The 27,089-nt window shown below is 46.4% G+C and overlaps 10 protein-coding genes across 10 annotated transcripts; 8 read left to right on the plus strand and 2 right to left on the minus strand.

Annotated features, from left to right (window-relative positions):
• Nucleotides 1–45: 45 nt before the first annotated feature.
• On the plus strand, nucleotides 46–1,886 carry DEU56DRAFT_770405 (Nsp1-like C-terminal region-domain-containing protein). Its single transcript, XM_041351409.1, has 10 exons — nucleotides 46–238; nucleotides 295–354; nucleotides 405–461; nucleotides 514–564; nucleotides 618–677; nucleotides 735–913; nucleotides 966–1,168; nucleotides 1,229–1,589; nucleotides 1,648–1,801; nucleotides 1,864–1,886. Exons 1-8 carry the CDS (start codon nucleotides 157–159, stop codon nucleotides 1,542–1,544), a joined length of 1,008 nt encoding a protein of 335 aa, XP_041214492.1. The 5' UTR covers nucleotides 46–156; the 3' UTR covers nucleotides 1,545–1,589; nucleotides 1,648–1,801; nucleotides 1,864–1,886.
• On the plus strand, nucleotides 1,802–3,378 carry DEU56DRAFT_770411 (peroxisomal membrane protein PEX16). Its single transcript, XM_041351410.1, has 6 exons — nucleotides 1,802–2,027; nucleotides 2,087–2,354; nucleotides 2,412–2,791; nucleotides 2,843–3,032; nucleotides 3,087–3,193; nucleotides 3,244–3,378. Exons 1-6 carry the CDS (start codon nucleotides 1,889–1,891, stop codon nucleotides 3,255–3,257), a joined length of 1,098 nt encoding a protein of 365 aa, XP_041214493.1. The 5' UTR covers nucleotides 1,802–1,888; the 3' UTR covers nucleotides 3,258–3,378.
• DEU56DRAFT_770413 (uncharacterized protein) lies at nucleotides 3,379–3,724 on the plus strand. The gene has a single exon (XM_041351411.1). The coding sequence runs from the start codon at nucleotides 3,497–3,499 to the stop codon at nucleotides 3,713–3,715; it is 219 nt and encodes a 72-aa protein (XP_041214494.1). The 5' UTR covers nucleotides 3,379–3,496; the 3' UTR covers nucleotides 3,716–3,724.
• DEU56DRAFT_770416 (uncharacterized protein) lies at nucleotides 3,725–4,601 on the plus strand. Its single transcript, XM_041351412.1, has 5 exons — nucleotides 3,725–3,874; nucleotides 3,936–4,021; nucleotides 4,076–4,178; nucleotides 4,229–4,262; nucleotides 4,314–4,601. Exons 1-5 carry the CDS (start codon nucleotides 3,767–3,769, stop codon nucleotides 4,517–4,519), a joined length of 537 nt encoding a protein of 178 aa, XP_041214495.1. The 5' UTR covers nucleotides 3,725–3,766; the 3' UTR covers nucleotides 4,520–4,601.
• A 76-nt stretch (nucleotides 4,602–4,677) lies between these two features.
• Nucleotides 4,678–5,775, minus strand: DEU56DRAFT_948230 (NAD(P)-binding protein; the record flags this gene model as incomplete). Its single annotated transcript, XM_041359078.1, has 6 exons — nucleotides 4,678–4,811; nucleotides 4,874–5,064; nucleotides 5,115–5,208; nucleotides 5,261–5,377; nucleotides 5,428–5,464; nucleotides 5,539–5,775. The coding sequence occupies 6 exons, from the start codon at nucleotides 5,773–5,775 to the stop codon at nucleotides 4,702–4,704; spliced, it is 786 nt and encodes a 261-aa protein (XP_041214496.1). The 3' UTR covers nucleotides 4,678–4,701.
• Nucleotides 5,776–6,063: 288 nt separating this feature from the next.
• On the plus strand, nucleotides 6,064–7,467 carry DEU56DRAFT_751434 (uncharacterized protein; the record flags this gene model as incomplete). Its single annotated transcript, XM_041349573.1, has 7 exons — nucleotides 6,064–6,196; nucleotides 6,252–6,330; nucleotides 6,401–6,492; nucleotides 6,545–6,562; nucleotides 6,610–6,681; nucleotides 6,773–7,203; nucleotides 7,255–7,467. 7 exons carry the CDS (start codon nucleotides 6,064–6,066, stop codon nucleotides 7,465–7,467), a joined length of 1,038 nt encoding a protein of 345 aa, XP_041214497.1.
• An 8,707-nt stretch (nucleotides 7,468–16,174) lies between these two features.
• DEU56DRAFT_948236 (uncharacterized protein) lies at nucleotides 16,175–18,941 on the plus strand (the record flags this gene model as incomplete). Its single annotated transcript, XM_041359079.1, has 10 exons — nucleotides 16,175–16,712; nucleotides 16,761–16,987; nucleotides 17,040–17,347; nucleotides 17,531–17,686; nucleotides 17,739–17,779; nucleotides 17,802–17,883; nucleotides 17,928–18,211; nucleotides 18,493–18,544; nucleotides 18,643–18,827; nucleotides 18,907–18,941. The coding sequence occupies 10 exons, from the start codon at nucleotides 16,175–16,177 to the stop codon at nucleotides 18,939–18,941; spliced, it is 1,908 nt and encodes a 635-aa protein (XP_041214498.1).
• A 901-nt stretch (nucleotides 18,942–19,842) lies between these two features.
• DEU56DRAFT_751437 (uncharacterized protein) lies at nucleotides 19,843–21,343 on the plus strand (the record flags this gene model as incomplete). Its single annotated transcript, XM_041349574.1, has 6 exons — nucleotides 19,843–19,900; nucleotides 19,949–20,080; nucleotides 20,135–20,230; nucleotides 20,315–20,538; nucleotides 20,625–20,810; nucleotides 20,864–21,343. 6 exons carry the CDS (start codon nucleotides 19,843–19,845, stop codon nucleotides 21,341–21,343), a joined length of 1,176 nt encoding a protein of 391 aa, XP_041214499.1.
• A 521-nt stretch (nucleotides 21,344–21,864) lies between these two features.
• DEU56DRAFT_868348 (uncharacterized protein) lies at nucleotides 21,865–23,674 on the minus strand (the record flags this gene model as incomplete). Its single annotated transcript, XM_041355477.1, has 4 exons — nucleotides 21,865–22,004; nucleotides 22,053–22,191; nucleotides 23,293–23,369; nucleotides 23,443–23,674. The coding sequence occupies 4 exons, from the start codon at nucleotides 23,672–23,674 to the stop codon at nucleotides 21,865–21,867; spliced, it is 588 nt and encodes a 195-aa protein (XP_041214500.1).
• A 258-nt stretch (nucleotides 23,675–23,932) lies between these two features.
• Nucleotides 23,933–25,392, plus strand: DEU56DRAFT_907187 (uncharacterized protein; the record flags this gene model as incomplete). The annotated part of the gene is made up of 4 exons (XM_041356877.1): nucleotides 23,933–24,241; nucleotides 24,300–24,428; nucleotides 24,482–24,861; nucleotides 24,909–25,392. The coding sequence occupies 4 exons, from the start codon at nucleotides 23,933–23,935 to the stop codon at nucleotides 25,390–25,392; spliced, it is 1,302 nt and encodes a 433-aa protein (XP_041214501.1).
• Nucleotides 25,393–27,089: the final 1,697 nt, after the last annotated feature.

Below are 27,089 nucleotides of genomic sequence, written 5' to 3' on the forward strand. Positions count from 1 at the left end.
TCGCGTCTACGGCGTGTCTTCTTTCCTTAGTGTAGCACATATGCAATTTGTTTTGTGACAGAGCGCGTTGCTTGGCTTTATTTGCAAAGTCGGCATTCATGCCGAACCAATAATTGTCGATATCTGAAGTTGTGGTTCTCGGTCGTTGGCAAAGAAATGCAGAGTACTACTCCTACAACCTTCAACCTCTTTGGAAACAAAGATACTTCTGCGGACAAGAAAGATGCCAGCACATCACGTATGTTTTCTTCAATGCCTTCAACATCTTACCCATAGATGCTTCTTTGTACATAGTGCCTGCGCCTGGCCTCTTCGGCGTGAAACCTGCAACCCCGGCAGCTACTACACCCGCAGGTCAGTTATCTTTTGTCTTGTCGACCACGCGTCTGATGACCCTTGTCCAGCATCAACACCACCAGCCAATTTGTTTGGTGCAAAGACTACAACCACGGCCCCTGCAGGTAAGATCACGTTTTCACTATCAAACATGGCCCATCTTCAGCAGTCACACAGCGCCTGTGACCAACTTGTTTGGGGCTAAACCCACAACCACCACCACCTCAAGTAAGCACAGATGTCTTATTGGCAATCCCTGTCTACGACCTCACTTCCCCCAGCCGCACCACTAGGACAATCAGCCCTTGGTCTGCCTAAGGAATCCGACAAGCCAAAAGACGGTATGACCACTTTCTGGCAACCTGATGTCCTTTCCATTCATTCATTCCTACTATTAGCAACCACCGCTTCCGCCACTTCAGTAGCAGTGCCTCCACCATCGGCGCTCAGGGGGAAAACCATCGAGGAAATAGTAAACAAGTGGTCATCTGAACTGGAAGTGCATGTCCGAGAGTTCAACAAGTTCGCCGGTGAGGTCGCTGTATGGGATCGGGCCTTGATGGAAAATGGCAACAACGTATGCTTGCTCCGCATTCATCGAATTTGTCGTTTGACAGCATGTGACACAGCTTGCTACTCTGTTTAACCACGTCCAGGCTGTGGAGCGGGAACAAAATGATATAGATCAGGCTCTCGACCACATCGAGCAACAGCAGAAGGATCTCTCCGCCACACTGGATGCGTACGAGCGATCTGCAGAAGAACTCTTTGGAGAAAGCGGCACTTTGCGGGCGCTTGATACAGGACCTGCTGACACCGAGCGAGACAAAAAGTAAGCCCTTATGTTACCTCACACCAAGGTTGCACAATTTTGATTTCCGTTCTACACTAGTTACACGCTGGCAACAGAGCTGCATGCCCATCTGGACGATTTGTCTGGATCCTTGACACAGATGATTGATTCAGTCAATGCGCTATCGTTAATACCAAATGGGTCACAAGGGATGGTTGGCAACGATGATCCCATGATGCAGATATCTCAGATCTTGAGCAGCCATTTGGATAGCCTCCAGTGGATTGATGGGGCTGTGCGCGAAGTCGAGGGCAAGGTAAATGAGGTGGAGAGGCGAGTGCGAGAAGCGGGTGGAGTAAACACGGCAACAGGAAGCGGTGTGACCAAGACTAGGGGCTTTGGGATGAACCGGTAACTTTACCTTGGTGTTACTACTTATACTCCACGGTGATTCTATATGGTATGTTCTTGCAAGCTACCTATTACAAAATGATTCCCTGTTCATGCAGCCGCTGCAGCGCTAACGTCACGCCTCATGAAATTTGTATCACTACACTCTACACGCCTTTGAAAATTAGCAGAAGCATGCAGTGCTACACATTAATGTGAATAGTATTTTTGCACAGCGGAACAAGAGACTTGAAACCGGATATGTGTTCTCACGTGTTTTACGTACGTTGCTGCCGGTTGGTCAGAGCGGCGGTAAGTCTTCACATTGCACAACCCACATCCAGCTCGCGGTATACTGGACCCCTTCACATGTCGTCGACGTTGGAAAAATATGAAAACTTTCTTGTAAAGAACGTTTCTACCATCTCCACCCTCGAATCCTCACTGAGGTCTGTAACATGGTTCCTGCCTGGACGGTTCAAAGACGCCGATCTTGCCTCGGAGGGCTGTCAGTACTATCATTGCTATATTTCTGTATTTGCTTCAAGCAGTAACGTGTGGTCTTAGTGTCTGCAATACTTCATGTGTCCAGCATGTATCATGATACCCTCCTGGCCAGAGTTGTGCACAATGATCCTCATTGGAAGCCCATACTTCCCGTCCCCTTGCACACGCGCTATACCCGCGCCTGGTCAGACAAGGAAACATTATACAAATGGGCTGCTCGAGCTATAGAGCTTATTCGCTTTACCCAGCTCCTTGTTGAAATGGTGCTTCGGAGGAAAGTCTCGGACAAGAACCGGTGGAGAGGCATTGTCTTCCTTGAGACTGTCAAGTAAGTTCTGAGGCTGTATCCTGCCGCCTTGAACTTGCATCTTATTCACTTCTAAAGAATGGTTTTTCGGTTCACGCTGCTCAAGATTACGACAAGACCACTTTTGTCTCCTCCAATTCCAGAACGCGACATTGATCCAGCATCGATGCCCCCTACCTCTACACATACTTCTCCAACGCTTGCTCCCACTTCTCCGTCGTCTTCTTCCCCGCCGACTCCGGATCACCTCAAGAATAATCACATTCCCTTGCAGCCAAATGCTTTGATGCTCACCCCTCCACCACCTGCCCATGCTGACACTTCTGTGGAGGATTATCTCCTCCCTAAAGCTCTTACAACGTCGTCTGTCAAGCCTTCTATGCTACTCATGAAGCCTATGTCGTCGCCCCTGGAGTGGATTTCCGAGTGCATCTATATCACACGCCCTTGGGTTTACGGTAAGTGCAAAGCACGGGCCGGGACCTGACATGCTCACGACTGTCTTGTAGCGATTATGTTAAGCACCAAGAAACACAAGGACAAGGCTCTCGTGACTGCCTTTGCTATGGAGCTTATCTCTCGTAATTTGAGGCGCACGCCATCACATTCTGCGAATCTCGAACGTGAAGAATATGCCCGCAGAGATAGGGATATGCTCTGGTACCTCATGCGTGGCTCTGTATGGGAGACGTATTCGAGGTTTGTGCATTTCATACCAGTTTTGTTAGAGCCTGATATGACGATCCTTTTTAGGCCCAAGGTCGAGGCTCTTGTGGAGAAAACCGCTAATACACCAATACTTGGAGTCCTTAGCTCTATTGTGAAGGATTGGATACCTCTTGTTGATGGATATTATTATTGTGAGTGTTTTCAATGGGTCCTTGCTCTCGCTGACAGCAACTGGTGCTAGACACTGCTCCTTAATCACTAGCGTGCTACCAATCTCACCTTTGTCCCGAATTCATGTACAATGTTGTACCTATGCACTTAAACATCGATATAGTCTTGGTGTTCCAACGTTCTAACCTCTTCAGGAAGCAAGCGAACTCGTGCCAGTAACCTTGCACGAACCTATCGGGACCGTAATACCCGGAGGTCCGCGATTCCCGTCCTTCTATCGGCCACTATCACAGGACAGTATTTCCAACACTTGCACAGCGTGAATGCGCACGATATACCGGTGTCCTATTGCTTGCTTGGCCCATTTGATCTGGACCGTAGTACGCGGAAGTTCACGATCCGTATCCTTCAATCGGCCGCATCATGATGTTATTATGCCACATCACGCTACGCAAGTGATGAAACTACTGCGTGGAAGTGGGAGTTCTATTATATTTTCCAGGCTGCTTACGTCAAGGATGCAATTTCATGCAAGTACTTAGGTAGACCGATATTGTTAGGGCTGTACAGCTCCTCCTGCCTCCTTCACCTTCATGTCTGGTCCTCTGCTCCCGGTTCTCCCGGGTCCTCGCCGCATTGTAACGTCGCATGATAGCGACGGACAAGCCGTAGTTTCAGTTGATGAAACAGTTCATTCATCGGTGTGTATTCCGTTAGGAGGTTATGGTGCACATGAATGAGTTGTCATCGTCCTAAACTTAGGTGATGATAGAAGGCCTTCATGGCCATCGAACGGGCACATTCTGGGCTTCTACTGATGGTCTGCCAACGAATGATAACAATTGTCTGTGAGTAATACACATGAACATATCCTAACTCGGTGGCTATAGATGCGATCATAGGGAGGACGGCGGAGCCCGTCAAGTGGGTGACCTCGGATTATATGCAAGTAACACGACCAACTTCATATACAGCGACATTGGTCCGGGAGTTCGCACTCCGATGGTGCGTAGAGTTGTCTGACACGTACGAATTTGATGGAGCTAGAAGAGCAGCATCGGACTCCCTCTATCGATTATAACATCCTGAGTACGTATCGTAACGCTTTGACGTAGCTTGACTGAAGCTTATCATGAATAGTCCATGGGGAACTCATTTTGATAACAGACGATGGGACAGAAACGCACCTCAAGAACCCAGGAGATGTGGTGATTCAGAAGGGGACCAGTCACGCTTGGAGAAACCCTGGGAAGGAATGGACCCGGTGGGCGACTGTTCTGGTCGATGCGAAACCAGCAGTGGTAAATGGACAGGAGCTAGGGTTTCTCATGGAGACGGATAAATGATTTTGGACGGTCTGCATCGCTGACCATAGAGTGTTGTTTAGTGTGTTCCTTATTTAAAGACATGAAATATCCGATTCTGCGCATCACTTGGGTGTTACAAGTAGTATCTGGTATGCAGTCTCATCCTAGCTGTCTATGCAAGTAAGACGGTCGTTCCTCCTTTGTTGCACCAGGAAACTATATCACTGAAGATTGACAAACAGCCCGCCGTCCACAAGTAGTTGCGCGCCAGTGACATACTTTGCAAGATCGCTGGCAAGGAACACCATAGGCCCAGCTATATCGTCGGGAGCTGTATTTAGGATATCAAACTTCAGCAACAAGCAGATACCATAGTTTTTAGCTGAACCGTACCACCAAGTCTCCCTAGCACAGTCCTTTTGATGGTATACTCCCGTTTTTCTTCATTCGCAAGGTCCTCTTTATTGATGTCTGTAGCAATGGTGCCAGGAAGTATGGCGTTGCAGCGTATGTTATATTTCCCAAGAGCGATAGCACAGCTTTGCATCATCGACAGGATACCTGCCTTTGTCGGCGTGTAGTGACTGCACAAAAAAGGTTGAGCCTCCGATCATCAATGCATCAAGATGCGAACCATTGGAATTCACCGCCCACGAGCGCTGAAATCGAAGCCAGACCGATGATAGACCCGCCTTGGGGGACCTGGCTCTTCATTTGATTTGCCACCGCTGCACGAAACGCGATAGCACCTCAGAGTCACGTCGTCGTCAAAGTACACACCTTGCACCACGTAGAAGGAGCCGTCCAAGTTTACTTGTCGCGTACGTTCCCATGTAGCATGGGGCATCGTCAAGAACTCGGCGAATGGACATATTCCCGCATTACTGACGAGCACGTCTGTTTGTCAGATCAGTCAAAGCACTTGACTGTTGCTTTACAAGTCCTACCGATTCGTCCGAACGTTTCGACGCCTGCTTTGACGATCTATTGCGGATGTCGTAGTAAGAATTTCAACAGTCGCTTATAAATACCTGACGGAATATTTGTACGTAGCGCACCTTTTGTGAAGTCTCCGAATCCGAGATATCGCCGGGCACACCGACTACTTGACAGTGATTGTGAGTCGTCACTATCTCTTCTTTCAGGGACTGGAGCTCCGCTTCGGTTTCCTGGTCTCCAAAGTAATGCAGTATTAAACCGACGGCACCATGCCTAGCCGATTCGACCGCGCATGCTCGGCCAATACCTCGAGACGATCCAGTTATACACACGATCTTGTTTGCGAGCAAAGCCATGGTCAAACGATTCAGTGTTAATTTTTTAGCTCTCTCTATATACACGTCCTGTGATCCATCCGGAATCCTGGGATAAAGTACGTGTGGACGGTGTCGACCGGTCCGCGAACTGGGTCCGGACATCGTGTATTTCCCTGCGGGGCATGCTTCTTCATTCATATCATGAGATTGTCTGCTAACCATCGGACAGGACTTACCTCGTATCTTCAGCGATTAACACGTATTATTACACTCAGGTGATCGGAGATGCAAAGAACCCTCCAACCCTCCTTGCCAACTCGTCTTTCAATGGCTTTGCAGTCACCGGTACATGATCCGTCATTTTCAATGTGGGCGCCGCCTTACTTCAATTCTGACCAGATGTCGATCCCTATATTCCCAATGGCTGGGGTGCCCAATGATTCTCTAACCAAAACAACTTGTGCGCATTCCTTCCTGCGCCTGGTGCACTATGGCTCATCATAATGGACGTCTAGCTATCGTTCCATTCACAACTTGGTCATCGACCTTAGGCAGATCCCTGCGTCGACTTTGGCAATTGGTTTGCACTGGCAGGTTTCGCAAGGCACTTCGCTCATCAATATCGTGGTCGAGATGTCCACTGCTTCCAATGACAATCATCAAGGCATGTTCATGGAGAATGGGAGGCAAGAAGCTCGTCTTCTGGTTTGAATCTTCATTCTCAATACGCTGTTACTAGTGGTGGATTTATGGGAGGTGAGAATTCCATCTTGATATGGGAATGAGAACACTAACATCGCGCCTTCAGACATCATATTCAACGGAGGTAGATCCCTAATGATTTTTGTTCTTCTTTTTGTGATGTTTCGTTAGGCAAGTACGGGATTCAAGTTGGTAACCAGCAGTTCACAGTTCGTAACTTGATAGTAAACAATGCTGCCACTGGTTCGTCATCTCATCCATCAATTTATGATGATGCGCTGAACACCCCTATTGACCGGCAGCTGTCTCTGACATCTTTCTCACATCCTTCCAGGATTCACATTTCAGGCTATCATTGATGCAGTCGTGACCAATACCCCCATTTTTCTTCGATCTTCGGTAGCGAGCAAAGGTCAACTGGCTGGCTTCCTCGTTCTCAACAACATCAAGTTGATAAATGTGCCCACCGCAGTCGGTGTTGTAGGCGGAACTACGGTCCTTGCTGGTGGTACGACTACGATCGCTTCGTGGGGTCAAGGAAATGTATATTCTGGAACCAGTGGATCCAAGAATTTTACGCAAGGAAACATCGTCTCTGCCAACAAGCCCTCCGTCCTTTTGGATAGTGCTGGTCGAATCTTCGGAAAGACTCATCCTCAGTACGCAAACTACGCTATGAGCCAATTTGTCACTGTCAAGAATCAAGGTGTGAAAGGTGATGGCCACACCGATGACACCACCACTATTCAAAACATCCTGAATGAGGTGGGCTCCATTGCCTTCTTCTACTGAGATCGTGCCACCAACTCTTTTCAGTACGCTGGATGCAAGATCATCTTCTTTGATGCTGGAACATATTATGTGACCAATACCATCACTATGCCTGCTGGAGCTCAGATTGTCGGTGAAGCCTTTAAATTAGTGATGTTCTGGCCCGGCTTGGCCCAAAGCCACGGCTTTGGCCTGCAAAAAATCAAAGCCAGGCCAAAGCCGCAAATGACGGTTGGCTTTGGCCTAGCTCTGGCCTGAGCCGCGGCTCGAGTAGGGAGTTTACGATTCTGACAAGACTCACCTGCCAGTGCGCGCCTCAGAACACAATCTCGGCGATCAATAGCGGCAGTGAAATGGCTGGCGGCTTCTTCATGACATGCGCCACCCAAGGCTTTGATTCTGAGTTGAATGTGTGAGAAGATGGGAAATAGCAGGATCATGATCTGCTTGTGCAAGTATCATCTGTCACACAGATGCTCGTAAGTATTAACCTATAAAATAGCATATATGCGGGGAAGGGTACCTTGGACACGCAAGTGAAGACACTTAATGACACCTTCACGTAGGGATGAACCTGCGCACAAAGGTCAGTTACGTACAAAACAGGACTCATGGCTAGTCGCATCGCGGACAGCAGGTGAATACATCTTGGTTGTACACCACGTAAAGGTCGCATGGTCACGCTCTGGAAGATGCACCATACCAGTGGCCGTGCACTCAGAGTAAATGATATAGCGGAAAATCACCACGAAATCACCATGGCGTGTTGAAACTATCCGGGTAGTATGCACACCATGCAGGAAATGAGGTTGGGAAGATGCATATATGCAGTTTTGTGCGATGGAGCGATCAAGCCCAACACAGGATGTACATACTTACTACTTATCAGGTACTAGAGGAATAGATGAGGACGAGATGGCTGGTGCACAACATGTCCAGTACCAGGACTGGCAGCCAGTGCGAGTGCTTGCAATTAACACCGTGGCTTCATGACATAGAATTGAAGCCACACGAAATTGAGTAGGTTGGAGATACACAGCAGAGAAAAAGAACAAAACGAGCCCGCCATGGAAAGGGCCATAGCTGCGCGCTTGCTGCACCTGCCGCAGTAGTACAAGTATCAAGAGCAATAGCCTGAGGTGTCGTGGACGTCGAGGGGGCGACAGACTGAGTCTGCAGTGATGGTGCCTGGGTCTGCAATTGATCTTGCTGCTGCTGAAGACAAACCAATGTTCATTGTCATTGTCGATGGTAGAGGTGGCTAAAAGCCGCGGCTCAGGCCATCAGCTTCGGCTTTTCAGAATACCAGGCTGGGCCAAAGCCCTGGTCAGGCCGTCAGTTTGGCCTGGCTTGGCCCGGCCTAATTTGGTCCGGCTTGGCTCGGCCCACGGCTTGAAGCCGGGCTGTGCACGTCACTAAGCCTGGTCAGTCACGGTAATAATGGCTGGTGGGAGTGCTTTCAGCGATCAGAACAACCCTTGCAGCCAATTCTCAAGGTGTTCTGGAGATAAGCAGTATGGTCTTTACCACTGCTGGACCTAGTACAGTGTACTACCGGCACCTTTCGCACAACATTGACACTTGTCGAGTCAAGGCATGTAAACTACTTTTTTGAACAATTTAAGTACCCAGAATCAGTGAAAGGCATCTAAATAGTACTACCGATGCAATTTTTTTTTCCACAATGTTGAACACACTGGATGATTTAAAATTTTAAGTGCTCAAATGTTACACAAATGCGGTACGTTTCACAGTGTGACCCAACACATCACATGACCAACATTGCGCACTTTGGCTCATACATTCTCTTCATCAGAGGACTCACTACTAGAACTACCACCTTCTCGCTCGTCAACACCATCAGCCACCAGCCCTAAACCATTTTTGTCATCACAATCTGCTTCAACTGCCTGCTGTGGTGCTCGTTTGGGCTTTAGTGGCCGTTTTGGTTTCTTCAGCCAATCTTTCTTTCTCACACCCTCTACATTCAAGCGCTCGCACTTGACCTGCCAGTCCCTCACAGCTGCTGCATGTTTCTCCTTGATCTCATTCCACTGTGTCACCAGCTCAACACCCTTGCCACGCCTCACCTCTCTCGCTGCTTTTCTTTGTTTTCTCACTTCCACTTTTTCGGCACACTTCACACAATCCTCCTTCAATTCGTCAATAAACTGGTGTTCTGTCATATGACGCCCATTCCCCTTCGGATACAGTTTGACTCAATCTGTGTCTTTCTTGTCACCCATGTTGAGGGTCTCGTTGAGTTTTCGTAAGGTGAGATCTTGAATTATGATCTGTGCATTCTGGCCTGCATTGATTTGTTCATGTGTAGTGAGTTGGTGTTTCGTGCACCAGAGAGCCTCCTCGAGGTCCAGGCAACAAGTTTTCCAGTGCTCGATATCTCTCGTCTTGTCTCCTGAAGCTTGTTTTGCAATCAACAAGCTCCAATCTGGCTCTGGCAGTACTGGTGGTTTCTCGAACACTGGTGTGGGGATCAACTGGCCTTTTGACATCCGTGTTTTTGATACGAGGAATGAATATGATGTTTGCGAGAGTGAAGCTGTCATCAGGCGCATACATTTTGAGGGGCTGTCAGTGATTTCGCTGTCATAGTGACGATGGGATGATGAATCTGGGGTATTTGGTTGTGTCGCAACTGCTGAGCTTGGTCCTGCAATAGGTTGAGTGTCTTTGTGTGTTCGGGGATAATTCAAATGATGTTGGCTGATAATTTGTGAATGCAGCTAGGACTGCTCATGTTGGGCTTGAATAGGGCAGTGGAAATGCGCTACAAGTGGAACTCTCCTCGCTTGGCTTCATTTGATCAGCCGTGATGAAATTTTGGTCAAATGGGCAGATACCGGTGACACAGAATGCTGTTTTGACGAGATCCGGAGTAAATGCGCGGACAAATGCACATCCGAACATGCCTGTAAAGTCTGCCTTCTTGATACCCCGTCGTCTAGTTTCTTCAAATGCACTGACTTCTTCGTTAAAGCTAGCTTTCATCCTCGCGAAGCACACAACATCAAGGCCCTGCAGGGCATGAGTACAGTGTGGCGGGTATCCGAGGATGGTAATATTGTTGTCCATCGCATATTCGAGGAGCTCAGGTGTGAAATGTGAGCTATGTCCATCCATGAGAAGCACATGGGCTCGTCCACTAGCTTTCTCTTTTGTTTGTGGATCGAAGTCGTTGATCATCCAATCCAGGCACAATTCACCATCAGTCCACCCATTGGGTGAATGACAGAGACTTGTCCGAAATTCAGTGAGCTGTAGGGCAGTTGTTAATTGAGACTCTTGGCATGGGCAACATTATTGTCCCCCCACTTCTGCATGAAGTTTTGACCTTTGAAGATGATTGTCGGGCAGAGAGCAGTGCCATCAGCACAGATCGTGATAATCCCTGTCACATTCTCCCGGTCTGCAGATCCTGCAGTGTGCTGTAGCTTGGCTCCTCGTGCCCCGACACAACGACATGACTGAGTGTTTGTCAACGGGAAGCCACTCTCGTCCATGCCATAGATGTCTTCAGGTTGGATGCCCTTGTTGACTATGTGTTCCTCGACTAATGAAAACCAGTGATTGACATTTGAAGAGTTTAAGGCCTTGGCTCATTGAGTATCAAGGCCCTTTCCCAAGTGCGTCTGTAGCTTATCGTGGTGGTGGTCGAGGAACCGAAAAACCCACTGATGTCCAACTTTGTCCTTTGTAGGCTTGAAGCTCTCTCCTTTTCGCCTCTCGATAATTGTGTTGGCATAGTTCTTAATCTGTTCATGACTGAGGGGAAAGCCTCATTTAGCTGACTTGAGTAGGAAGTGGACCATAATATGCTCCTCGGCAGCTAATATCTTCTGTTTCGAAGCCATGTACTCTGAGAGGGGCCGAGTTTTGCCTGTAGCATAATTGAGTATAGTCTTGTACTGCTTAGGAATACCAAACTCTTCTGCAATTGTCCGAACACCCTTTCTCTTCTCTCCTGTCAGGCTGTTGGCGAGCTTGCTTAACACAATATGCATGAACTGCCTGCACTAATATGTTACTCTGTGTGCGCAGCTGCTTGATCCGCTTGACACAATCCGACAAGGCACGAAATACCATTTAGAGTTGGTAAATTAGTTTTATGTGATGATAGAAGTAGGGTGTGGGCTATGAGAATTGAAGCATACTACGCAATGTGTCTTTGATGCGAGCCGTCACACATTGTCACGCTTTGAAACAGGTTTTGCACAAAATGCCTTTTGCAACATGAAATTTCAGCCCAATCACTCCCGTCTGTAGAGATATTTTGTGCAGGATACCTGGCTGATTAAAATGATGCTACATATACAGGCAATTTTCGGTGAATTCTTTGCACTGGGCCTGGTACAAAAGTTATTTCTCAGCACAACTGTACCATTTCTTTGACAGAATCCATCCCCAGCTTTTACACACTTTACATATCTCTTTGTAATTTTGTATTATACTTCTATACATGCCTCTTAATGCATGGCTCAAGTGGCAGGACAAAATAATAATAATTGATGAAGTTTTAGCACAAGTGTGAAATGTACCGGTGGTGTGAAAGGTACCGGTAGTACACTGTATGTGTGCAAATAGTCTATCTTATTTCTAAAGCTAATATGTCATAGCTCCTGGTGCCATAATGATTGAGTTGAATGTGCACAATCCATCTAGTAAGCAAGTGGCTGTTTCTTCCTCTTTGTCATCATGGTGTAGGAAACCTCCAGTCTGTTGGATGTTAAACGTTTGAACATCGACTGTGTATTTTCTTTCTTGTTCCTTTCTTGATCATTATCACAGACTCTATAGAATAGATCATATTCCTATTGTATCATACTGTTTGTACCTCAGTGGTTATTCTCCAACGCTGAGGTATAGTTCATTTTCATTTATGCATGCCATCTCTCACTTACATTACATCGTCTCTAGATGTGTCTATTAGGTACTATCAATGCCATAGCGGTTATTCTCCAATGCTGAGACATGTCTATTAGTTTCAACTTTCCACATAGTCTCTGGCCTCACAATTGATCCTACCTACTTTATGTTGGCACTTTTACTGCTTACATAATACAGTCAATCTTTCACCAGTATCAGTCTGAGTCTGAGTCCACAGTCTTTATTATTGATGTCTTTCTCTCTGTGAGCACTGAGCCTAGAGCAGAGACCCTTTAGGGTCGAACATTGTCACTCTGGACATAGCAGCTAGACAGTGCAAGACCCAACATTTCCCTACAGCAGGATTGTTGTACCTACAACGGTCTCTTTACATAATTTACCTTATAAGCCAGCCCTTCTGTCATTGTTTGTTTACCACTCATTCTCTTCTAGACGCTCAGGTATGCTTCATCTGACTCGCACACTGGCTTAGTCTCTTTAACATGTCTCTAGATTCTTCTTGTCATTCATTACATGTCTCACTCCACAGATATAATCTGGAATCATCTGAAGAAAGTGATGACAATGAATACCACTCCGCCAAGAACAAGTCAATACCCACCCCAAGCTATTCAACCCCTAGTCACTTGGAAGACAAGTTATTGCACTCTCTGAAATCATAGAACAAACTAGAGAAACTGTACAACAATGTTTATGGTCATCACCTCTGCATTGTTTCGGAAGACAGTGACCTTGGCAACCTCCAGATAGTGCATGTTGTTCCATGTGTAACCAAACCTAAAACTGTGTGCAATTCTATAACCTGTAATATGCACAACCCTAATGTTTTTCAGTTAACCCTCTATGAGTATTGCCTTTGCCTAAAATTCAAAGAATTGCATGTCAGCAGCAGGAGAAATTTGTTCTATCATACGACACACTGCAGCATCTTTTGTGAGCTTGTAATGCTGATATTAGTTTGCAGTAATCAAGGAGTTGCATAGTTTCTTTGACAAAAATCATCGGTTTCTACTGCCAGATGCAGGTACACTGAAAGATCTTCATCACCATATTGAGAAAGCTATTGAATTGAGGAAAAGTTTAAGTGTACTGTCGACCCATCTTTGTCCAAGGTACTTATGATAATTATTGCCAACTCATAACCACAATATTGACTTTTCTACGGTGGGCCCTTAAGAGATGACTATTCACCTTTGTGTTGTCACAAGTTCCAAATACAAACCATTATTCTTTCCTTTTGACTGTTGGTATTAAGTGCCTATTCCCAGTGTTAACTCCTAAGCACCCGTCATATGTTCCAATACTTAGTCCTTAACTCTACAATAACCAAAATCCAAACTCCAGGAATAGACACCCTTACATAATGTGACTCAACTAGAACCTTCCAGAACATGACATCATAGAACCCTTTCACATTATTACATTATACAATTCTGTTTCCTATTTTGTGATTGGCTAGTAGTTAGAACTCAGTTTGTATCTCCTCTTGAATAGTTGTATATAGTTAGGACCTTTACTAGTCAGTAGTTCTTTAGTTCAAACCTTTTGTCTCTACATCTTGTAGCAGCCCGAACGTACCTGCTCAATTCTATTCTCTTTCCATTGTGAAGAACCTTTTAGTCTCTGTCCTAGCATTAAGCTGTTTAAGGGGTTGTGACATATGTCCATATGCTTGACAAAAGGGTTCATATGCAGAACTGGTCAACAAGAAGTTCATTATCAGCATCCTTACACTAACCTCCTGTTGCTTGAATGTCATGTTGTGCCCACACTTGCCATCATAAACACAGGGCTGAAGTTTGACAGAACACATATCAAGCAGATTGTTCATGCTTGTTATCTGGCAGATGAACTAGAAGTGTTGAAACAGAGACTTACCATCTTGTGTAATACTTGAGATCTTTTCATGGCCCCTGGTGTGGAAGATGCTGCGAAGGCTTGGGGGAAGTTACATCATGTGGGGGATGAAGCCAATAGTAAGAAGCAAACACTGAGTGACATGGTGTGGGTACAACAAACCTGCTGAAGAGCAGAAAGTGTTGGCTCTTGCTGCCTAGCTGCTATGTCAAGGTAGACAGTATCAGACCCTAAAGGGTTTCTGAACTAGGCTCAAGGCTCAGGGAGAGAGAGAGAATAAGGAAACTACATTTAAAGTCACACCAGGTGATAGTAAGGGTAAGACCAACATGATTATGTAAGCAGTCCAAATGCCAACATAAGCAATATAGATAGGGGTAAAGTAAGCTTAACCAGGAACTGGTTTCTACAACGGATCAGATAAACAAACATAGCACACAATTGAAAACGGACACTACACACGGCGGTACACACTAGTCTAATCTACCCAGAAATATGTCTCTGGGTAATAATCAACACCCACTAGGTGATTGTAAAAGTGAACAGTCACATGATTCAAGTGGCGCTGTCATACATGGTATCCAGTTCATACCATGACATATATATATATAAAAGATAAGGAAGATATAATGAACTGTATTCTATCCTATCACAAAATGACTATCATTTTCCTTTGATTCATCAGTTTGCCCTCTGAAGTTTCTTGTCTCAGACTCAATTTTCTATGCATTTCTATTTTGTTCTGTGACCTGCTTTGTCTTTCTATTTTTCTAGGCTTATTTAGCCATCAGACTTTCTCACTAAGATAAACAACATGCAAATCCAATGAATGTCACGTGCTTAGTGTTACAGATTCATGACAAAAATTGAAAAAACAATAACTAATTAACAATGTAGTAAAGAAACAAATGCCTATGCTGATAGACATAGAATATAGAAATGCACTATTGAGCATTTTCAGAACTAACAAAAGTTGCGGATGCTATCGGATTCAGAAGCAACCAGATTCAGAAGCGAGCAGACCGTCAAACCAAAGTCAAGATTACCGTCCACCAAACATGTCCAATGATTGAATTATGATATAATATAATATGTTGGTTATAGTACACACACCCAGCTACTAGATCCAGCGCATACAAGTACACGGCCCTGCCAATGGAACGTGTTTTGGAATCTAGAATCTTGATTATCATCAGTTTGATCAAACCCTAAAGCTCCCGAGAGCGCTGAACAGGAATGAATATTTGAATGGATGCCTTTTTAGGCCACTTACTAAAACAGTAATCACTGGAGAAAAATGACTGATGAAACTGATATGGTCACCGTGACAGCATAACCATGAGCTCACGGCAGCTGCAAATCGGCCTTGCACTGGTTTAGAACAGGGTTCAGGGGCCACTACGGCTGATAGGAAGCGGCCTTGAGGTAGGTCAGATCAACGACTAAGTGTGTGGTAAAGTACCTGTCCGTGATAGGATCATCAGCCAGCCGCAGATTACCTGACCAGTGAGAGCTAGCCTGGCCACAATGGAGTTCAAGTTCTTCAAGTCCTTCGACTCAACGGTTCACCCACCATCATCCCTCCAACATGAAAGTGAATGTCCCAAACCTGGTCCAATTATCCTGGGGACAGCCCCACACCAATGACCCCTCGTATATCCCCCCCACGACGCTCAACAAGCCCCCTCCAACTGATCTCCGTTACACCTACCCGCATTCCTTTGATGTCCCCGCTGTCAGCGACCCCAATTATTCATACTCGCACTTGGAGCTTCCCACCCTTTCCCGCAGCCCAGTAGCCCAGCAGCCAACACCATTTCCTGGGCAGCAGCTGCCACCATTTCCTGGGCAGCAACTCCAGCCCCACATCGCCGAGCCAATATTCAACAATCTACAGCCAGGCCCGGTGTGGGTACAACAATCCTGCTGAGCTGCAGGGAAATGTTGGGTCTTGCTGGCCTAGGCTAGTTCGACCCTAAAGGGTCTCTGCTCTAGGCTCAGTGCTCACAGACATGAAAACATCAAGGAAAAGACAGGGGACTTCAGACTGGACTTCAGACTCTAACTGGTACTGGTGCAAGATTGACTGGATTATGTAAGCAATAAGAGTGCTAACATAAAGTAAGGAAAGTATCAATTGTGAGGCCAGAGAATGGAGGTTTCCTACACCGGCCTAGGCTACAATCATTTGTTTTCCTCCAACATGCAGGAGTCTCCCAATGGTAACAACCGCCCTAACTTACAAGCAGGGCTGCATTCCAACTCGGTCTCAGGGGATCTAGTGTTTCACATACCAGCACCTCCCATCCACAATCCCAGCATCTTCTGTGATCACGCTCGCGCAGTGGATCCAATACCACCATCTCCGAGACCCATCACCACCGCTTTTGAGGGTGGGCTGAGTCAGTCAGGTCAGTCGAGCTTGGGTGCTTCCAGCTTGACTAATCTTAACTACCAGCCCATGTTACCTGAAAAATTGGTATTGAAGCGACTACTCGACTACAAGTACAAAAAAACTGCGAAGCAGACCAAGTTTCTCGACCCCATGATGATAACATTATGCCCTCTGGCATTGGCCCCAATCATCTTCTTACCATTTCAAATTGTGGATAAGACGAAGAAAAACGCATGGGAGTCTATGATGCGATCATTATTTCAGGTCTCGTTGTTCCCTTCTCAACTTCAACTCCATACATTGGCGCAAGAAGCACTCAACAGTGTGGTGTCCGCCTCCAACAATGGTATTTATTTACTATGTATTTATTTTGTAACTCACGTTTGCACAACAGACGAACTGGTGAAATGGAAGCTTAGGAAGGAGGGCCAGTGCGAGATCAGCAGGTTGAAGGGTGCCGTGAAAACCATCTACAATGGCTTCACGATCATCAATCAACCACTTATCACTGCCGCATACCAGCTATCACTCGACGTATCTGTGGTTTTGGCCATTGCGTCATGCATTACTCAAGCAACCACCCTACTTTCGAACTTCACATTTTTGGATGGATTTATGGAGGTACATTTTTAATTTAAATAATATTTTATATGCTTCTAATATTGCACTTCAGCACCAGATGGAAGATGGACGACTTGAGCTATTCGTCACCCCATTTGCGAATCATGCGCTCACCGCATTCCTCAAATATCTTCTTCACCAGCAACAACTCATTCAATATGTATCCTTTAGCACAGAAGGTTGGCCCTGTTGCCTCAAGAACACAATCACAGTGGCGGGAACATTTTGTGGCTGGGGGTTGAGGCGATGCCTCAAGACTGGGTGGTTTGCGGATGCCGAGTTCGACACCCCAGATAATGAAGCTTGTTATGCAGCGATGATATCGCGAATTGACAACCTTGCCGGTAATGAGAAGATATTGTTTGAATGACGGCTCACTTATATTTGTTGTACCTTACAGTAGCTATATCAAACTCAAGCTTACATACCTACCAGTAGACTAGACCACAAGTCCTTTCCAGTCATGTATTCCAACACTTTGTTGTACACTACCGCTTGCCTTGTATTTGTCGTCAATCTGTTGTACTTTGTTTGTATATTTAGTTCTCATCATATACGCGTGATTGATGCGCCTTTTGTACCACATCTTCGCTCCATCACGAATACGTCATACTTCCCTACGGACGAGATTGACCAAGCACCAGCTGAAGCCCTGGTAGCGGACTCTGCTGATGCTCAAAAGGACCTTGCGTTCCTCGGGTATGAAGTCTATTCACTTATCTTGCTGTCTGTTACTTATACTTCGAGACAGATGTACCTTCAAGCGATTCACCATCTATGATTGGGCAACAAGTACGAGTGTTTCATTCATCAGCCCGTTGCCTGTATCCCTCCGAGTCTTACAAGACAGCCTCAGTAGCTGAACGTGTCCTTGAATCTGACTTCAATCATGTGTGGTGAGTATGCGCCCACACTCTCACAAGGTGCCATTCAAAATCAGGGAGCCTGACAGGACAGTGAAACACCCAAGTGGCTTCATTCCTCCAACTCCCGCCAACAAATTCAAGTATTCCGATAGTGCCAGTCTTGAGCGGGGCCTCACAGGTGCTATTAGCAGACAATGCGCCTGTGATGCTGGTAACACGAGCTCCACGATCATGAAGGGCCATCGTTTGCACACCACTGCCGTTGTGCATGCAAGTGAAGTAGCGCTTCCAACCTGTCTCGTGCAGCCTGTACCCGCTCCTGAGGTTGACTCTCAGGTTTCTTCGGGGCCCTCTGAAAGTGAGCCAGACCCTGCGTGTGCTATCCGCACCAAATATCTCCCAACCTTTGCACAAAAGCCCTTTTTTGACCTCTCTTGACATTGGCAGTCTCTACCAGAGTATGAGCCATCCCAGAGTTCCACAGGGTTTCATCTCGTTCCTCGAGACTCTTCCCTCCCTTCACACTCTCATCCTGCGAAACCACATCCCCGCTCTTTCACTGTCACCAAATGGTCTCCCAGCCCTATGTGCTATTTCTGCCCCTTTCTCTACTATCACATCTCTCTGTTTTGGCCGTAGAATTGGCAAACTCAATATCCGCGATGAAGTCATGCTCACACCGCTCTACAAGGTATTTGCAGAAGTTCACTCTCACTTGCTACAACTTGAAAGTGTTTGGTTATCTGTGTATGTTATTTGTTTATGTTCTGTGTATGTATGTGTTCTCAGGCTCATCAAAACCATGTTGAGCAAGGGCGGGAGGAAACGGAGAAAGAGACAGAGGTTTAGTCGAGGCCCCGGTGGGGAACGCAAGACGGACATCGACTCGGACAAAGAGGAGGAGGATGGGGAAGAATTCTCGCTCATTAATATTCGGCCCCGTGTGTTGGGTGCTGGATACACCGAGATTGGAGGTGAGTGTATATGCATCTGATGACGAGGCATTTCTGATGCTCGTTTCCAGTATGAAGCTATTGATGTTTGGACACATAGCAAATGATGCGAAGCTGCGGTTCATTCGGGAGTAGGGTATCTTGTGTAGGGTTCACTGTGACTTTTCTCTCTATTATCCTTCATGTAATTTCATCTGTTGTGCGAGCCTGCATGTAAAGTCTTTTGCGTCTCCTATAGCTTCCCTCGAAATTACCCACTCAAGACTACGCAATGGCAGAGATAGTGCAATATCTTAGAACACAGGAGAAATACTGAAACTTCTTGGTCCTAGTGAGGGCAGGGACATCGAGAGAGTGCTGGTGCAGCTACAACCTGTCATAGAAATTCTTACCACCTAATTGTGAATCGGAGGGAAATGGAATGACTTGTCACCTGGGTTTGAAATGGTCGTTGCACAGATAGATTTGTGTGATCTTGGGACATTGTATGATTTGTTACAACTGTTCGTGCTGGGCTAGATTTGCGGGCATCCATGGGTATATATGACAACTCAAATTGTTCATGGTTTAAAAGCTAATAAATTTCAAAGCATCAACGAGTGAAAAGGCAAGTGCTCAACAACCTGAACACAGTTGTCCTATCGCCCGTTACAGGCTGTGATGGTGCCATGTCAGACCATAGTCACAAGCTTCAATACCAAAATATATTTGATGCCCTAGTGCCTTGCTGCTTCTCAGGAGAAAGTCTTAACTAGCTTTATAATTTACACCAAATATAATGACAAATTAGAATGCTTGACACCAGGGACATAATTACGCTAGAAACTCTTGCTGGCTGTGAGGCTGCAACATCGCGATATTTTTACGAACTCCTCATTGTAGTCTAGATTTGCATGCCTATCAGAAACACAGACCCAGTTTACAGCGCTTTGCATAAAGGATGGCAGTGGCGTGAATTTTCATTCAATTAGGAAATGTGGGACTTAGTAGAATTTTGCTCGTCGTACACTCACATTCCCTGTAATTCATTATCACTATGCCGTTTATAACTATTCCTGCCTCTAAAAAACACAAGAGCCTGCTAGAGCATGACAGTGACCTTGATTCCAATAGCTCCGATGAGCACAATACTTGAATTGAAGAACTTTTGGAGGAAGAGGAACCTGACTCTGATAATGATGACAAAGATAACGAGCCTGAGCAGTCCCAGCCTACGAAGATCCTTACACCACCTCCGACCACGTCCAAAAAGCGAAAGCGCAGAACTAAACTATGTGACTAATGATCCCTACTACACAAAACTGTGGCTTGATTACTTATTTTTACAGCACCGTCTGACCCTGACCCTCCGGCAGGTGTAAAAGAGGTCACCTTTATCATGAGCATCACCTCTGCAGCTGAGATGAAGAAACCTGCAAGCAAACGTACTTCGAGGAATCAAACCTTCACACTCAATCTTGACGAGCCTTGAGACACCATGAAAGCACAAATTCTCATCAAAATCTCAGATGCACTCAACCCTGGACTTCTCAGCTATGAGGATTACGAGGTCTCCTGGTTCATTCCACATGTCCTTCCCAAACCTGGCTTATCCCTCCTCGACGATAAAGATTTCGATGTTTTGGTGAAACGAGCAGCGAATCTGAAAGGCAATGATCCAACCATCAATGTGACAATCATTCAGAAGGAGAACCATGAACTCAAGGAGAACAAAGCTGTGATTGAGCCGACTGTGAATGAGAAAGCTAAAAAAACGAGTACAGGCAGTTTTTTGAGTGTTTTACGTGCTGATTTTCACACATATACTCTACTATTTAGAAGGAAGCAGCTGCCATTCTTCCCGGAAATCAACACAAGATTACGAACATACAGAGCCTCCGTGAGCATTGGATTTGCAAGAAATCAGATGCCGCATGTCCATCAACACATTGCTATGTTGATTCAAGCACGGACAAACATCTGCATCTCAATGCTGAATGGTTCAATTGCTGGGCATCTGCAATGGTGAGTCATTTATCGAAGAGCTGCCTGTTGCTAACAAGTGTTGATTCATAAAGCTCAAAGACGACGGGACAGCAACACTGGAGAAGCCACCTCACCATAAGCTCTTCGATGTTCGAAAGATCAGTCCTGTACTTCAGCGACGACTGGACTCGCAAAACACTAAAGTGCCGTCACCTTCTACACCAGTCTTCAACTTCACTATCGGAAATGAGGTTCTTGACATTTTTCGCCCACAGCTGCCTGCTGTCGCTGTTGCACCAGCATTATCCTCCACGTTGCACTCGTCTGACTCTGCTTGTACTACATTCTTACATCCATCTCGTGCTCAAGGGAGGGATATACCACTTGACGAATTCTGCACAGAATATGACTTAGGCAACAATATCCATGTGAAATTCACTGAGAATGCATACAAGGAAGCTCAGTTCTTACGCTTCGTTACGATTTCCGAGTTGAAAGAGATGGGCTTCCAATTGGGTGAAATTGCTGCGCTACGTGATGCTGTTGAATGGTGGTCTGTCCCTCGTGTTTGATACTTGATATTGTAACTTTACAGGACTTGGCCTCGGATTGGACTTCTTCGAAAATGGACTTCTATAATCAATTGTGCTAATGACCTGCATGTATACTATACAATTTTGGACCTTTCATTGCTCTCACTCGTCTTTTGGACCTTTTATTGCTCTCGCTCGTCTAGAAGTACCCTGCATGAATAAAATACCCATGTGCATCATCCGGAGTGACAATCTCGAGAACCTTGTACATATCAAACATGATCCCATCACCCGTAGTGGCCAGATAGTAGTCTTGATGACGACAGAGCCAGTGTTTTATTTTTGAGAAGGCTTCCTCTATAGGGTTGAGGTCGGGTGAATATGGTGGGAGAAACTCGATACGGATACCTACGGACACAAAATATAGTGAATGCACGTACCGAAACAATCAACAAGCTCGAGAACATCAGCACCGATGATGTATTTTTGCATTGTCCATTACGAGGACACTAAGGGGGCCAGGATAGGCCAAACACTTTGAGAGCTGACAATTTGTTTTGTTAGTACATCGAGATTCGACAATACATATTCATTACGAGACTCACGACAATTTTCTCAAGCCACTCTAGGAACAACTCCTGGGTCATAGAGCCTTCAACGACAGTTGCAGCAACAATGCCATCCAGTGTGAGGAGGGCTTCTGTGGATGTCCATCGTCCACATACAAACACCTACTTTTTCTCTGCACGTGTGCCCATCCTCGATCGTCCGTAGTGTCTACCAGGTGTTTGCTCATCTTTTGATGTCTTGTCAATAAATCCCAACTCTGATGGGTCATACTGAGCCATGCGGGCGATGAATGCAGCACGCAGAGTCTCATTGCGTTCCTTGGCAATTAGAGTTTAAAAGTCCAGTTGCAAGACCGAAAAAAGACCGCAACCGGACCAAAACTGGACCGAAAAAGACCGGACCTTGGTTGCCAGTTGCCTCAGGTCCAAAAAAGTCTGGTTGCAGTTGCCTGACTTTTGCGAAAAATGAAAGACCGGTCCAAGACCGGTCCAAGACCGGTCCAAGACCGGTCTCAACTGGTCCATTGTGGGACCGGTTGCCTATATATTGGTAGTGCTCATTTAGGCGATTCTATCGGTGGTCTGATCTTCAAAATCGGTTGAGATTTGGGAAAGTTACAAGCATTTTAAGAATGGCTCGTATAAATCTGTGGGGCATGTTTTTAGGCTTGTTGGCACTGAACCAGGGGTTGATTTCCAAGCTTAAAAACCTTTACCAGTGTGTTCGTAGACCTCAAAAATGGTATGGAACATCAAATTTAGATAACTCTTGATGATTTATCATGCTCCAAGACTAGCACAAAGATCAGACATGTTAGAACGGCGAGTCAAAATCAGTCAAAATCACCGATTGGCTCATAACTTACCCAAACCTTGAGTGTTCGACAAGATACAAGTAGCTACAGTATCGCCTTGACTAGCAGCACATATTTCGTCAAGACACCTAACCCTTATAACAACTTTTATTTTTCAAAGACAAGCCTGATAATGATTTTTTGTCAAGCTTATATCTTGCTTATATCTTACCCTATTGACTAGATAAGACTAGCTATAGTATTGCCTTGACTAGCAGCACATATTTCGTCAAGAAACTTAAGCATAGTAATGACATTTCATATTTGACTCACATGCAGGGCGGAGTTTAGGAACCCTTTTTTATAATGCTCATATCTTGCTCAGATCTTAACTGTTTACTACAAAAATTAGACCGTTGGAATCGTGGGAAGGGGTACTACACTGCCACAGGACCGGTTGTGGTGGCAACCGGTCTAAAACCGGTTGCAGGACCGCAAAAGACCAAAAACATCGGTCTTTACGGGTCCAGTCCAGGTTCGCTGATATCATGGGAATAAAAAGACCGGTCCTGGTCCGGTTGCCTCCAAATAAGGCAAAAGACCGGACTTAACCGGACTTTTAAACTCTATTGGCAATGCGCTTGAGTTTCTTGTAGCTCATGTCAGCACGTTCGAGCTCGCGGAAGATTGTCGTGAAATGGACTTATGAATTGGTTTGTTGCGAGGAGGTGCATGAGCTCGTCCAGAAAATAGTCGGGATTCTGCCTTACAAGACGAAGCAGGCAATCAATATCTTCACAATTGAGAGCACGCAGACGACCACGCATTACTGCGCTAGGCTGATGGTTCACAACATCACCAGTTTCACGCCAGAGCCTCAAAATCCGAAACCAAGTGCGTTCAGAAAATCCGCAGGAATCTAAGATGTCCGGAAGGCTCAGAAGGTTCCGTTCATGGAGTCGAATTGCCACGAGTTTCACGTCACGGCTGATCTTGTGAAATCCCATGTTTCGAGGATGATAGTAAGGGTACTACTACAAGGCTACAGGAGCAAAATTTCACCAAGTCCCACATTTCCTAATTGAACGAAAATTTCACGCCACTAGTACTGCCATCCTTTAGAGTCAGTTCGGAAACTCGCACGTTGGGAAAATGTTGGCAATATTTGATGTTGAGGCTGTGCGAGTGGTTCGGCATGAATCCATCCGGCAGACGGAGCTCAAACCTTCCTTGAGTACTGCCCAGCACCACAACTATACTACAGTATGGAATGTCTCAATCCCCATCTCCGTCAGCTGGTCTACTCATCGGTGGTCGCTGTTGTTTCTATCTGCGGTCAATTCACTACTGTACTGATGGCCACTGAAGCACCTTCCGAGCCCAAGGCCCAATGGAATGCACAAGAGACTGACGCACTCCTTGCCCATCTGTTCAGCAATCTCTCTGAGGCCGGTGATGGCAACAATTTCAAGGCTGCAACATATACTAGTGCAGCGGCAACCCTTGCCGCAGCTAACCTGCTAACCGCAGGCCCCCCCAAGACTGCAAAATGTTGCAAAACTAAATGGATGTCGGTAAGGGCATTACAACTCGTAGTATCTACTAATCTATACTGATTAGAACTTAATGTAGCTTAGGCAGATGTTTGGCAACATCGAAAACTACCGCTCTCTTTCAGGCGTCCATTGGGATAGTGAGAGGGGAGCTGGAATTGAGGGAGAGGCCGCATGGGCAGTATGGAACGCATATATCCAATCGAGTGTAGGTGCACTTGTATCGGGTGTGTTGTGATATTGCAACTGATACGCTGCCAGCAATCCCGTGGTTCGATGCGCCAGTACCACAACGCTGGTTGGCCATTCTACTCGCAGGTGCAAGCCATTTTACCACACGGTCACGGCGCTCAAGGCCATCACGCCTTTCATCCAGCTGTGGCTGCCCCAGCTCCTCTGGTCAATCATGAACCCAACGACAAAGCTCTGAGTCAACTTACTGTCGCTGGCATCACGCTCCATGACACCTTGACACTGGTCCCCCATACCTCTACTACTGTTGATTCTTCGACTGCCATAGGGTCTGCGAGCATTAGTTTTGCAATTCCGCATCTTCCCGTTGGTCCTCCCTCAATTGCAGGCTCTAGCCTCAGCAAAGGCAAATGCACTCACGATGATGCATTGCTTGAGGTTGAAACATCGTCATACGTCTCAAGCCATCCATCATACTCAACCCCGTTGCATCTAGCACATTGGTGTCAACCCCATCCGCTGCAAAGAAACCACAATCTGCACGTGTCACTAGTAGTTGCGCTACTAGCAGCCGCATTGTTGACAGTACTACACACTCGCTCATGACCAGTGCTACAAAAGCCTCCAAGCTCACCGCTGCCACTGCCGTGGTGGGGATGCAAGGATCTATTAATCGCATCGGCGACATTTTGGAGAAGGCAGTCACCACTGCCCAAGCCCCTGCTCCTGCCCCTCGCCCCATTACCCCCCCAGCCACCTCCGAAATCAAGGAATTATCTGTCATTGAGCGCGCCATGCACATTATGCAGACGGAAGACGCAGATATGCCAGCGGAGGACTTGGGCATTCTGATGACTATCTTCAGTGCTGTCAACAGTGACCGAACGATGGCGATCTACGCTATGAGCTCACACGCTGAAGCACGTCGCTCTTTCATCAGGGGTCTCGTGGCCGCTCACAAGGCAGCACTGCAGGTGTGAAGTCTCACCTGCCCATCATGTTCACGTTTGTGTCCATCGCTTCGTGTGTCCGTTGCTTCATGTGTTTGTCACTCGTGTGTCATTGTTGTACCTGTTGTACTATCACACTGTCCTGTCCGAGTCCACTTGTAGTTGTTGTAATTGTAGCTCACACTAGTACTATGTCCTGCTCGAAGTCATGTAGCCATGCGTGTATGTGATTTCAACCATCTATACATCAAAGTTTGTGTCCGCATCCTCGTCTGTGCCCTCGTTCTCGTCAAACTCCAGCAGTAAGTCCTCAATATCAAGATCCTCAACACCCGCTAGCTCTCGTTCACACACGACTTGCTGATACTGCTCCCACATGGCTCCAGCAATACGGTTACGAATGCCGCTCATTTCATTGCGGTCCTGCACATCATCTTCATCATTGGTCACTGCCGCTGGTTGCTCGACGCCGTCCTCATCTGGGGGCTCATCAGCATCCGGTAGGGGGCCTTCCTGTGGGTCATGAAGGTGTATAATGTTATGAATGGTACACAGAGCTGCTGGGATCTGGGCCTGAATTTGTAGATTATATTTCGGTGATAGAATGAGTATACGAAACCGATGTTTCAACACGCCAAAGATCCGCTCGATTACGTTCCGTGCCATAGCGTGGCGAAGATTGAATAGTTCCTCTTTATTACATGGTCTGAAATTGTAAGATTAATGGCAGTCACAAGGGTCAGAGCAAAGCACTCACCTGACACTTGCACGTCCCCACTCAGCAAGATGATAGCGCATGCCGCGGTATGGGATGAGCAGTCCACGACGTAGTGGATAACCGGCATCAGCGAGGAAATATTTCGCTCGAGGGATATGAAGATCCTTCGCGCAGGCGTCTTGGTAAACACGTGCATCCGTGGCCGATCCCTCCCAGCCGGTTAGAGAATAAGTAAACTTCATGTCGAAGTCACACGCAAATAGGCAATTTTGAGAGACGAGACCCTTGCGATCACGGTAGGCAGCGCGTTCAAAGGCAGGAGGTGTAGCGTGGATATGACTGCCATCCAGGGCCCCAATGGCGTCCTTAAAAAAAGGCCAAAACTTCGGGTTTTGGTGGATTTTCTGGGGAACTGATTCATCTGGCAAGTGCACATAGGTCGAATAGAGTGGGGGGCACAAAAAAACTACAAGCATCCTTCGAAAGTAACTAGTAGATGTCAGTATTCATGAGACACAAGTCTGATCACAAAATATAACACTTACCAAGAGATTGTCTCGTTCGAGCGCTGGAACCTTTCTCCAACGTGCCTGATTGAGAGGCCGGTGACAGCAGTGTACAGAAATATAGCCAATTGTTCCTCAAGCGAGACAAATTTTGAATCAGAGCATCCGAGGGCACGAAGTTCTAATATAATCTGTGCGAAGACGTGGGCATGCATCCCCAGCTCACAACGAATCCGTTCTGGATGACCCGTAAGTAATTCTGTTACCCACCCTTCACCAGAAAGTGCAGAGGTATGATAAGGCACCGGGTCTCTGGGGTACAAAGCTGCGACTAGGGCCCCTGATGCATTGATGAGGATGCTAAGTAAAAGTATTGCATACTGTATGATCCATTGATGGGCCTGTGGTAGATCTGGCCGAAGGCAAAGCCCCGGAAGGACCGCTGGTAGGAATTCCATACAAAGGATGCACAGCTAGTAGTATGTAGGAGTATGTACGCCGGC

Source organism: Suillus clintonianus, assembly GCF_016758775.1.
Source record: "Suillus clintonianus strain FC179 chromosome Unknown DEU56scaffold_4, whole genome shotgun sequence".
NCBI lineage: Eukaryota > Fungi > Basidiomycota > Agaricomycetes > Boletales > Suillaceae > Suillus > Suillus clintonianus.

Excerpts from the sequence above, each read along its gene's own strand:
- DEU56DRAFT_770405 (XM_041351409.1), top strand. The coding sequence starts at position 157 with ATGCAGAGTACTACTCCTACAACCTTCAACCTCTTTGGAAACAAAGAT. Across the intron at positions 462-513 it reads TACAACCACGGCCCCTGCAG|CGCCTGTGACCAACTTGTTT; the intron begins GTAAGATCACGT and ends GCAGTCACACAG. Across the intron at positions 914-965 it reads TGATGGAAAATGGCAACAAC|CTTGCTACTCTGTTTAACCA; the intron begins GTATGCTTGCTC and ends CATGTGACACAG.
- DEU56DRAFT_770416 (XM_041351412.1), top strand. The coding sequence starts at position 3,767 with ATGTCTGGTCCTCTGCTCCCGGTTCTCCCGGGTCCTCGCCGCATTGTA. Across the intron at positions 3,875-3,935 it reads ATGAAACAGTTCATTCATCG|GTGATGATAGAAGGCCTTCA; the intron begins GTGTGTATTCCG and ends TCCTAAACTTAG. Across the intron at positions 4,179-4,228 it reads CGGGAGTTCGCACTCCGATG|CATCGGACTCCCTCTATCGA; the intron begins GTGCGTAGAGTT and ends CTAGAAGAGCAG.
- DEU56DRAFT_770411 (XM_041351410.1), top strand. The coding sequence starts at position 1,889 with ATGTCGTCGACGTTGGAAAAATATGAAAACTTTCTTGTAAAGAACGTT. Across the intron at positions 2,355-2,411 it reads GTCTTCCTTGAGACTGTCAA|AATGGTTTTTCGGTTCACGC; the intron begins GTAAGTTCTGAG and ends TCACTTCTAAAG. Across the intron at positions 3,033-3,086 it reads GTATGGGAGACGTATTCGAG|GCCCAAGGTCGAGGCTCTTG; the intron begins GTTTGTGCATTT and ends GATCCTTTTTAG.
- DEU56DRAFT_770413 (XM_041351411.1), top strand. The coding sequence starts at position 3,497 with ATGCGCACGATATACCGGTGTCCTATTGCTTGCTTGGCCCATTTGATC.